We start from the raw sequence: 12,525 nt of genomic DNA on the forward strand, positions 1-12,525 counted from the left end.
TCTTAGCATTTGTCCTTCCGTATGACTATCTTAACCTGTAGACTTATCTTACCTACAGACTTTAATCTACCTGTAGATTTATCTTGACATGTACCTATGCACCTAGCATCACATCTGTCTAGACCACATCTTCACTTGTGTCTGTACCTATCCCACCTGCTTCTACCAAACCTTCATGTCTGTCCACACACGTAGCTCACAGAGGTCCATCCACAGGAGTATCCAGACACACATCTCACCCCGTGTCCGCACATGTCAGGTAACTTCTGTCTACGCCACATCTTGACATCTGTGTCCACCCGTCCCCCTCCGTCTGTCCGGGGCGCAGCCTTCAGTCCCACTGTGGTCCCACAGGTTCTGGACATGGCATGACGAGCGCTTCCTGTACATGCTGATGGAGTTCGTGCCAGGGGGCGAGCTCTTCAGCTACCTGCGGAACCAGGGCCGATTCTCCAGCACCACCGGGCTCTTCTACTCGGCGGAGATCGTCTGTGCCATCGAGTACCTGCACTCCAAGGAAATCGTCTACAGGGACTTGAAGCCGGAGAACATCCTTCTGGATCGAGACGGTCACATCAAGCTCACTGACTTCGGCTTCGCCAAGAAACTGGTGGACAAGTAAGTGACCGTATCTCTCCTTTCCCCCCAACTCCCCGCCCCCTGCCTCTGGCAACCAGCTTTCTGTTGTCTGTTTCTGTGAATTCATTTTTGTTTAGATCCTGAATATAAGTGAGATCATATGGTATTTGTCTTTCTCTTAGTATGTGCTCATCTTTAGATACGTCCATGTTCCTGCCAATGGCAATAATTCACCCTTTTCATGGCTGAGTAGTATTCCATTGCATACATATACCACAACTTCTTTATCCAGTCATCTGTCAAAGGACATTTACATTGCCTACCATGACTTGGCTGTTGTAAATAGTGCTGCTATGAACATTGGGGTGAATGTTTCTTCTCTAATTAGTGTTTTTTTTTTTCCTGGGTAAATACCCAGAAGTGGGATTGCTGGGTCACATGGTAGTTCTATTTTTAATTTTTTGAGGCACCTCCACACTGTTCCCCACAGGGGCTGCACCCATTATGGTCCCACCAACAGTGCACAGGGGCTCCCTTTCCTCCTTCCTTGTCACTTGTCTTTTTGAAGGTAGCCTGGCTAACAGGTGTGAGGTGATGTCTCAAGTGAGATTTTCTTTTCTATGAAGCCTTTGCTGCACATGGAGTCAAGGAGCCTTCTCTACCCAGACTCCCTTCTATTTTTCACTCTCAGGTCTTTTCAGACGGCTTTCCTGACTCGTCTCCTGGGCAGCTTCCACTCTCTGGCTCTCAGCTCCTGGTCCTTCTGCAGCCTGGTGGGTCACATGTTGCACAGTTTTGTTTTTTTTTTTTTTCCATTATTTTTCATTGTCTTTTGGAAGAAGGCAGAGCTGAGTTCATGTAATCCACCACCTTTGAGAAGAAGGGATTATGCTTTTAAACATTTTGAGGTCATCTTTATGTACTTAAAAAAATTCTTTTTATTTCTTACAACAAAACACCAAAATAGTCCTCTTGTGGAACAAATCTGTGATTAGTTCTACTGGCATCCTCTCAGTAAAGGCACAAGTACGTACACTCTTTGTAAATAAGTGGGGTTTTTTTTTTTTTTTCAGGTAGACTTCTTTTTTAAAAAACATTATTTTATTTTATTTTATTTTTAATTCTTTTTATTGACGCGTAGTCAGTTTACAATGTTACTTTCCGGTGTACAGCAAAAGGATGCGGTTAAACACCGTAAATATGTGTTTGAGACGGATTCTGTAAGGTAGATTTCCAAGAATGGAATTAGTAGGACAAATGTTTTCAGCCTTGCTAGCACCAGACAGTTGATCGCATTAAGCACAGTGAAATAAAGTCTAATCTTTCATAGTTCAGGATAACGATACCTTTTGGATTAATTCACCCCAGTGATCCTGAGTGTTCTCTTTAGCAGAGGAGCAGTCTCTGTAAGGAATCTGAAAAATTGTGTAATATACAGCGGACAAGAGTGCAGAATTCAGCAGAAGTGAGGCTGAGGCCTTTGCAAAGCCGTACGTGTTGTATTTTCATGCCTCCTTTAGAGCCCCGTCTATAAAGCACATACTCTCCCCAGATGCAACGATGCCGCCTAGCATGTATAGAATAAAAAAGTAGCTGCTAATGTTTTAAATCCTGTGCAGTTAAGCCAGGACCACCCCTTTAGAGGAAGCACTGGGGGCTTCTGTTGGGCCCTAAAGGTTTTTTTTTTTAATTAGTTTTTTTTTAATTGAAGTATGGTCAGTTTGCAGTGTGTCAATTTCTGGCATACAGTGTAGTGTTTCAGTCATACATATACATACATAGATTCATTTTCAGGTTCTTTTTCAAGATAGATGACTACAAGATATTGAATATGGTTCCCTGTGCTCTGCAGTAAAAACTTGTTTATCCATTTTATATATAGTAGTTAGTATCTGCAAATCTCAAACTCCCGATTTATCCATTCCCACCCCCTTGCCCCCCTGATAACTGTAAGTTTGTTTTCTATGTTTGTGTGTCTGTTTCTGTTTTGTAAATAAGTTCATTTGTGCCATTTTCTTAATAATAATTTTTTTTTAATTTTTATTGAAGCCCGATCAGTTCACAATGTTACATCAATTTCTGGTGCACAGCATCAAGTTTCAGTCATACACGTACATGCATATATTCCTTTTCATAGTCTTTCCCATTATCGGTTACTACAAGAAAAGTTTGGTTTTTGAATGCAATCCTAAATTTTTATTCCAAAGAAAGGGGCAAGACCGCAGGGGTTTAGATACACTTTCTCATGTTCTGTGTTGGCCGTTTCTCCTCCTTCACATCACACCTTCGCTTTCTAGGATTTTGGTTTGTTTTGTTTCGGGGCGATTTTGCTGGGGCTTGTGTTTTGTTGTTGTTGTTGACCCCTCATAAAAATGTAAGCTTTTTTTTCCTCCTGTATCCCCAGCGGTCCACCCAATCAGCCGGTACACACAGGCATTAAATAGAGACACTCAGACAGAGTGGGCGATACACCCAACTCTTACATTTTTTAATATCATCACAGCCGCTGAGAGCAACGTGCATTCATCCAAAATTCATACAGTGTTCCATGTCAAAGGTCAGAGATGCATATTTTGTTCCCCTGGACAATTTTAGCTAGAGCAGCCCTGTGCAGTATAAATCTGATGCAGACCTCCTGCGTTATTTGAAATGTTTAAGTACCCCTATTTTAAAAAGGATTATTTTATCCATGTAGTCGATTTAATTCAATATATTCCAAACATGGTCATATCAATATATAATCACTATCAACCCCGAGGGACTTTCCTAGAATTTTGGCTGCTGTGTATTTGAAATTCCATGTGCCTTTTTAGCCTTACGATGCTGTCTCAATTTGGGTGCAGGATTTTCATCCATCAGAAATACGGGAAATGCTTTATTTAGCATCCACGACATTTGTAGTTGGGGGAGGCGTAGATTCACATGACCAAGCTCTTCAGAAATAAAGGTTTTCAGTAACTGCACCCATATAGGCTAAATTAAATTGAAGTTCCGATGAATTAAAATCAGATTAGAATTTCAGTTCCTCTGTACGTTTGAAGTGCTCAGATGCTATGTGTGGGTAGTGGCTCCTACATGGTAGGTCGATGAGGAAGATACACCAGAGTCCCATTCCGTGACGGGATGGATCACTTTGTAATGCAGCTGAATTCAGTCTGACTTTCCCCCATAGAATTTCATCTATTACATTGCTGAGAATAAAATGGGATGCTTTTACATATAGGAGTGAAGACCATTTATATATATGGTAAAATAAGAATTCTTTTTTATGGAATGAAAGATTCTTTAAATTCTTGAGTGATTTACAATTTTCCAAAGTGTCACGTACTTGATTTCCTGTATTCCTTTTTAAAAGTCGGGTTTATAACATCGATGCTCCCCCCATAGGTATACCCTGTCCTTTTTGTTTTTTTGAAGTCATTTTAGAACCTCCCAGTTTGCAGATTACTAACTAATAAACATAAAATAGACACGCAAGTTTATACTGTAGAGCACGAGGAGCCATATTCAATATCTTGTCATAACTTATGGTGAAAAAGAACATGGAAATGAATCGATGTATGTTCCTATATGACTGAAGAATTAGACTGCACACCCAAAAGTGGGACAACATTGTAAACTGATTATACGTCAATAAAAATATATATATATTTTTTAAAAAGTTGTTTTATTTGGAATCCTCCGTCAAACAAAGCAGAAATAAAATGTTTCACAACTTCCCTGGGTGACATGTTTGGCCCGTGAGATTCCCATCAGTGACCGTGTCCTGTGCATTTAAGATGACGTGGATGGAGACACTTCAGTGCTCCTTTAGGTTTTGGTTTCTGGGATCTTGCTAGCAACGACATGGAACTTGATCTTGTAAAATCACGACTTCACATTCTCAAACAGACACAAAAGTGGAGAGAACTGTGGATATTACATCCTTTTTTTTTTTTCACTTTATTTCACTTTATTTAGCGTTTCGAAAATCATTACCTGTGGCCTCAGTGACCACCAATGGTACTAGCGCATTTAAAAAAAAAAAACAAACTTAGTCTCATGTTATTTTCAATCCAAGCAGCCTTTTTCTTCTTAAATTGAAATCTAGTTGATTTACAACGTTGTCTTAGTTTTTGGTGTACAACAAAGTGTTTCCATTGTATGTATGGTTTTTTCATATTCTTTTTCATTATAGGCTGTTACAGGATCTTGAATATAGTTCCCTGTGCTGTACAGTAGGGCCTTGTTGTTTATCTGTTTTATATACAGTATTGTGTATCTGCTCATCCCAGACTCCTAATTTATCCTTCCCTGCCTTTCCCCTTTGGTAGCCATAGGTTTGTTTTTTATGCCTGTGAGTGAGTCTGTTTCTGTTTTGTAAATAATTTCGTTTGTATCATTTTTTTTAGAGTCCACAAGTAGTTAATATCACATCATATTTGTGTCTCTCTGTCTGACTGACTGCACTTAGTAAGATAATCGCTAAGGATCCTTGAAGTAGTTGCAGTCTGTTTGCCATCAACACACACACAATTTTAGAACTCATCTAGCCACACCTCTTCATTTCACAGATGAGAAATCTGAGGCTCTGAGAGGTGAGACGATTTGCCCCCTTTCGGACAATTGCCAGGTGTTAGTACCTTCTGACTTCCAGCTTAAATGTGTTTGCATTACCAAGGGCCTCTGTCAGTGGAAGCACCTCAGACCAGCAGTTAGGAGTGAAGGGTGGTGGCCATGGGGACCACTTGCCATACGTTGGACCCCTGGTTCTGCCACATTGTTGTATGTTGTCCTTGCCCCTGTGTGCCTTACTGTGTTCACCTGTGAAATGAGAATTGTTCCTGCCGTATAGGATGATGGGTGAGGAGGGCTGGACCTGCTCATTGGGAAGTATTTCCTAAGGTCAGTTCCTGTCACATAGCAAGCATTGAGTAGACAGTATGTGCTTCTGACTTTATCATGCCCAAGCTCCCACCATCACATCGTCACCGTCGCCATCACCATCACCACCATCATCACCACCATCACCACCACCATCATCACCACCACCACCACCACCACCATCACCACCACCGTCGACATCATCACCATCTCCATCATTGTCACTATTGTCACCATCACAATTGTCATCATTACCCTCACCATCACCACCATCACCAACATCTTCACCATCTCCGTCTCCATCACTGTCTTCATCACCATCATCATCAGTGTTATCACAATCACCATCGTCACCATCATCATCACCATCTCCATCATTGCTGTGGACTGAACCGTGTCCCTCCAAAATTCATGTGTTAAAGCTCTAACCCCCATTGTAGCTGTATTTGGGGATAGTGTTCTTAGAAGGTGAGAGGTCATGAGAGTGAGGTCCTGATCCCATAGGATTGGTCACCATAGAAGGAATTTATTTCTCAGCACTGGAGGCTGGGAGTCCACCATCAGGATGCTGGCTGGTGAGGGCTTCTTGCTGGCTTGTAGATGGCGTCCTACGGCCTCCTCACATGGTAGAGAGATCTTTATCTCTTCCTTTTCATACAAGTCATTGGGTTAGTTCCATCTTAGTCTAGCACAACGTCATATTAACTTGATTACCTCTGCAAGACCCTATTTCCACATAAAATCACACTCACAGGGTTTAGGACTTCGGGGGAAACACAATTCAACCCAGTACAGATGCCATGGAAGGAAGTGGGAGGGGGGGGTCAGGAACACACGAGCAATCTGACATCTGTCCTTTACAGAGAATCCTGTCTCTCTTTGGGTAACACAGCCCTGTCCCCCTGGCTCTAGTGGAGCTGATAATAGTGAGGAAACTTGAGCACAGCGGGTGTCACCTTCTTTTCTCTCCAAGAGCCAAGTGAGCAAAAAAATAGAGAAGACCAGGGGCGTGGATAATTCACAGCCAGGGCCAGCAGTCTCGCAGTCCCATCCCGGGCTGTCTGTCCTGCAGTCTGAAGCTCTTTCTAGCGATGTACGTCTCAGTGCATCCAGGAAGCCTGGGGACTTTGTGCAGGAAGGTTTCACGTGAGCAAGGTGTCAGGCCGCCTGAGTTTACTTAGAAACTGAAAAGTCACACAGCCTTCGATCTGGGCCTCTTACCCTAGGATGGAGCCTGGAAGAGACTCACCTTTCCAAATGTACGTGGAGATGGTGTGCCCAGCGCGGATACGGTTACCTGCGGCCACCTCCACCTGGCCTCGATAGCCAGCTGAGATCTCTAGGCTTCCAGCCGGATTCGGGAGGCCTTACACGTGCTACCCAGGCTGCGGAGAACAACATAACCAATTACTTGGATCATTCAGCTGAGTTAAAGAATTCCATGAGCCAAAACCACCAGGGTTGACTGAACGGAACAGGCAGATCTACTGTGACGGCCTTGGATTTTTGCCCTGTGTTAGAAGACAAGATGGACCCAAATGATTTCCAAGCCGTCTTTGCTGCTAAACATCCCAACAGTCTTAAGTCACACTTTTAAGAAAAGACAGGCACCATTCAGAGCTTTTGCTAGAGGATCAGGGATTGCTCACGGCTCCTGTGTCAACATTGTCCTGATTCTTTATTTGCTGTTTTTGATGGTGACCCAACCACTGCTCTGTCATATACAACTTGCACCTTATGTTAGTGACTTATTTCCCTATGCATTAGACACAGAATTTTTTTTCTTTTTCTTTTTTTTGGAATTTCTCACATTTCATTTATTTTTTTTTAGGGTTAAAATTTTTTTTTTAATTGAAGTATCGTCAGCTACAATGTGTCCATTTCTGGTGCACAGCACCATGTCCCAGTCATGCACATACATACATATATTCATTTTCATATTCTTTTTCGTTAAAGGCTATTGCAAGGTATTGAATATAATTCCACCTTTTTTTCTGTTTGAGGTACAGTCGATTTAGAATGTTGTGTTAGTTTCCAGTCTATAGCAGAGTGATTCAGTTAAACATATGTATGTATTCTTTTTCATTTTTTTCATTACAGGTTATTATAAGATATTGAATATAGTTCCCTGTGCTCTACAGTAGGACCTTGTTGTTTATCTATTTTATATATAGTCGTTCGTACCTGCGAATCTCAAACTCCCAATTTATCCCTCCCCACCCCTTTCCCTACTAGTAACCATAAGTTCGTTTTCTATGGCTGTGAGTCTGTCTAAAGAGAATTCTGTTGCAAGGAAAAGCATGAATGCTTCGTCCATCTGTTGTGCAAAAAACACAGACCTTAGGCAGCCCAGGGAAGGGGGGGACCCAATAAAAAACACCCACTCAACGAATCAGAAATCTCCACCTTCTCTGCTGAGTCCGGCTGGGCTGCTAAGAATGTGTTGCTTTCGGCCAGCTGTCCTCTAGGTGGGGCTGAAGACTACATTTTTGGCAAGTTTCAGCTCATCTAGGGGAGAAATCCTTTGCAAACTCTCCACTGGTATAAACCCCAGACATCCCAGAGCCCCTTAACCTAAGGATTTCCAAAAGCCACCCCCCGATACTAAAATGACAGCGAACCCTGGAAAGCACGGAGAACACTTCCAGCCTTTCGCATAGCAGGTGGGAAGCATGCTCCGACGTAGCTGAGTTTCGCCTGGGAGGACGGAAGTAGCCGTTGCTTCGTGGAGCAGACGTGTGGGCTCCTGCGGGTCATTCCGAGACGGGGCTCACGACTCAGTCCTTGAATGCGTCACTTTATGGGAAAACAAGGATCGTAGGCTTTTTGCTTCTGAGTCAGAAACACAAGCACGCAGAACAAGACACAGCCGTGACCCCAGGACCATCACTTGGATTCTGTTTTGGCTCATGAGTGTCTACAAAGGGAACGTGTCAGCTAAGACCACATGGCTATTCTCCACGGGGTGGGGGGGGGGGGTCTAAGGCGTCACGTCTCTCCCCTCAGTTGCTGTAACATCCAGTGCTTCTACGAGGCATGCCTTCGCCAAGCGCGGCTGACATCTGTGGACCCCCTTCTCTGTCCTCAGGACGTGGACCCTTTGCGGGACGCCCGAGTACCTGGCCCCGGAAGTCATCCAGAGCAAGGGCCACGGGAGAGCGGTGGACTGGTGGGCGCTCGGCATCCTGATATTTGAGATGCTCTCCGGGTGAGTACAAGTCTCCGGCACGTGCCTCCCCTGCTCGCCTGTCCTGGGATTGTCAGCCCCTAGGATGGGGCATTGGGGTGGGGTGGGTGGCGAGGCAGACTCTCGGGGTGCAGGCTCACCGCAGTTTCCCACTGCAGCGATCAGCGTGTGAGCCGACGATTTGGTTTGCTTTCCAAAGAGTAAAAGCACAGGCTAGAAGGACCAGCAGTGCACATCTGGTGAGATGTCTGTTCTGTCTCTCAGCGTCCCACTCTCCTGAGGATACACTGTTCGTCTTCTGCACGGACTCGGAGTTGTTTGTAGAGCTGGGTGATGTACCTGTTGGATAAAGATAAATAAATGCGATTTAGGACTTTACAAATGGTTGGCCGGAAAAAAAAAAAAGAGAGTGTTCTTTCCTGAAATCCCACACATGCCTTGAGGGAGGTTTGGAATCGGGTTTCCCCTGGTCCAGATCCTGAGAGGTTGACCGCCTCTCGGGCGGTCGGCGTGAAGTGTTCAAGTCTGGCTTCTGAGTAAGGCGGGTCTCTGGGGGTCCTCCAGCCGGAAACAGAAAGCAGCCCCCCCCTCTTGGAAACCATGGACCTAGGGGTTCCCCTCATCCAGTGAACTCGGGGCTCTTCTGTCTGATGGGGTGGCTGACAGGCAGGGCAGGGGGTGCCCAGGACTCTTGCCAGGGGCCCCTGGACGTGCTGCCTCCCCACCTGCACCCACCCTCTCTCCCCTTCCCGGTGTCCTGCTTTCTTCGGTGTGTGTGCTTTCTGCTGGCCAGTCTTGCAGGCACTATGAGTCCTCTCTGGTTGTGGCAAAGCCTGGACCCTGTTCCACACCTGTCTGGTTCCCTGCAGGACAGGCCCCCAGCTTTCAGGTGGAAAGGAGGAGAAAGAGGAATTCTGTGTTGAGCACATGGCCAGCCAGGCTGGAGTCTAGGAAGCCTTGTGTTTGTCGTCCATCTATTTACCATCTGTTTATCAATGTGTTTATCTATCATCTACATCTACCTTCCTACCTGTCCACTATATATCTGTCTATGTATCAGCCATATCTATCGATCTATCATCTCTCAATCTGTCAGTATCAACCTATCAATGTATCATCTATCAATGTCTCTCTGTCTGTCAATCAGTCTATCAAATCTATCTGTCCATCCATCCATCCATCCATCTGTACTTTGATCCATCCATCCCTCCCTGCATCCATTTATCCATCCATCCATCCCTCCATCTATCCATCTATCCATCCATTCATCCATCCATCCATCCATCTAGCCATCCATCCATCCATTCATGTATCTGTCCATCTAATCTATATGTCTGTCTGTCTATCTATCTATCTATCTATCTATCTATCTATCTATCTATCTATCATCTAAACACCTATCTATCTATCCATGCATCCATCCATTTATCCATTTATCCATTTATCCATCTATCTATCCATCTGTCTGTCTATCTATCTATCTATCTATCCATTCATCCATCCATTTACCCATCCATTTATCCATCCATTTATCTATCTATCTACCTATCTATCCATCCAATCTATCTATCCATCCACCCATATACCCATCCATCAATCTATCTGTTGATCTATCTATCTACCCATCTATCCATCCATCCATCCATCCTGTCGTCTTTCTGTTTGTCTGTCTATCCTTTTGAATTTTCCAGTGCTCTTCACTCAAATGCCTCCAGCAAATCACATAGAATCAGATTCCTTCACGTCCACCCTAACGCAAGGCATCCCAAGCTGAGCGGTTGGTTGACATGAGTTCCATGAAGCATCAGTCCACGAAGAAGAGACAAAAAATTGTAAATACTCCTGCAGCCGTATCTGATCACACAGACGCCAGTAGCATTTTTTCCTTCCCTACCATTATTGACCACGAGAGGGCAGCGTTGCCCGAGCAGAATTGAATCCTGGCGCCCGGTGAGTTTGGTAGAATGGGGTTCCTGTGTCCTCTTTTTCGTCTTTGCTGTTAGCATAGACTGTCGTACTAGAGGATGTAATAATACAGCCTGTCGTTAGTAAAGACAAAGATACTGTGACATCATGATGTTGACAGAATGTCACAGAAAATTGTTAGACTGGAATTACTAGAATAATTATTATCAGAGCAAATAATAATAATGGTTAAAATAGAATAGCATAGAATTACAATGTAATATTAGGATATACTAGAATTATTATTAGGGATCTTAGATAAACGTAATTATTAGAACGTTACTAGGTTACAATATATTACAATGTAATAGAGAATTATTAGAGTAGAAATGTTAGAACAATAATTAATATTAGTGTAATGATAATTAAAATAAATAGAATAGAATAGAAATACAATATAATATTAGGGTACATTATAATTATTACTGTTATTATATACGCATACTATTAGAATCGTATTAGAATATATTACTACATTAGAGAATATATTTTTATTCTAATAGTAAACAGAATGTTAACAGAGTATTTCTAGTATTTCTAGTATCCTACTGTTAACAGTCTACTAGAATGTTAGGAATTGAATAGAAATAATGTAACTAGAATCTAATATATTATTAGGTGCTGTTATTAGAATAATTGGAGATTAATGATTAAAACCCTCTCCTGACCCCAAACATTGTAAGTTGACCGTTGCATTTCGTAAAGGGAACTGTGTTCACAATCAGCATGCTTTTATTTTGCACAACTCCAGTTAGAGTCAGGGTTTTCTGAGTGGCTATTTTCAGAGCCATCGGTCCCTGTATACACACTGCAGCCCCAGCTGGCCCTTCCTCCACGTTGCTCGGCTCTCCCCGAGTCCAGCCAGCCTCAGCCCTCGCCTGGACCCATCCCCAATGTCCTCCTGTCTCCTCCGGCCACACGCTCTCCTGCCCACAGCATCTGTCCCAGGCAGCCACTTAAGGGATCCCCCACTGACACCAGCCAGACCACGCCGTCCTCCCTTGCAGCCCTCGAGTGCAAAGACGCAGAGCTCCCTACTGTACGAGGCTCTGAGGTGGTCTGTCCACGATCCGCCCATCTCAGACGGTGACCTGGCCCCTCTCCTGGCATTGCTAGCCTTCCTGCTGCCCCTCCAACACACCATGAGGCCCTCCGGTCCCTCTCCCTGCCAGCCTCCTGCAGGGCATTGCCCCTGCTGGTCCCTTCTCTTCTGCTCTCAGGAAGGCTCACCTGCAACCTGACCTCAGAGCCCTGCCCCCCCTCCACAATCTGTCCCAGCACCTCCTTCTCTTCCCTTTATAGCACTCATGGGGATCTGAAACCAGCTGGTTATGTGTGCTGACTGCTCAGGAGGTCACCAGGTGCAAATTCTGCTTCTTGAACCAGGAGACTCATGGCGGCCGGTGGGAGGACGTTACTGTATGGAAGGTGGAGATGACTTTGTTTTTTCAAAGTCCTTGTCTCCAGTTTACTTGGATTTCTGTTTCTCTGTTTTCACACCTGCAGCAGGATCCAGCGCAGACTGCCTTGTCTGTTCATTTATTGCTTTCAGTGGTTGTTTAAATCTTTCTTGAAGTACAGAAGAAACCATGTGTTAGGTAAAAGCTGCTGTGTGATTACGGTGGGAGAGCATGTCATAGCTGGGGTTTTATTTTCATCCAGTAAGAAATGTAAGGTGCGATTGAAAATGTGTAGCACATTGCAGAAAAGTCACTAGTGGGTTTTCCCAGGAAAACCCAGCTCAGCTCTTTTTTTTTTTTTCCCCCATCATCTGCTCCTTTCAAATCCACCCTTGTGGAGAGTTGACCAGCACAGACGTGTTTTTAGGGAAGGTGGGATTTGTGTGCATTTGGACCCACATCCACATGGCATGTTAGCTGCAGTGCGGTGGTTCTCAGACATCTCGGCCACAGGACCCTAGAAGTTTTCAG

The 12,525-nt window shown here is 44.1% G+C and overlaps 1 protein-coding gene across 1 annotated transcript in view; it reads left to right on the forward strand.

Annotated features, from left to right (window-relative positions):
• Positions 1 to 12,525, forward strand: part of LOC105097368 (protein kinase X-linked) — a 59,233-nt gene that overhangs the window by 30,681 nt on the left and 16,027 nt on the right. Inside the window, exons 3-4 of the mRNA XM_064483568.1 lie at positions 355 to 618; positions 8,531 to 8,650. Coding sequence (XP_064339638.1) covers positions 355 to 618; positions 8,531 to 8,650 — 384 coding nt within the window. The remainder of the gene's footprint in view (positions 1 to 354; positions 619 to 8,530; positions 8,651 to 12,525) is intronic.

Source organism: Camelus dromedarius, chromosome Y (genome assembly GCF_036321535.1).
Source record: "Camelus dromedarius isolate mCamDro1 chromosome Y, mCamDro1.pat, whole genome shotgun sequence".
Lineage (NCBI taxonomy): Eukaryota > Metazoa > Chordata > Mammalia > Artiodactyla > Camelidae > Camelus > Camelus dromedarius.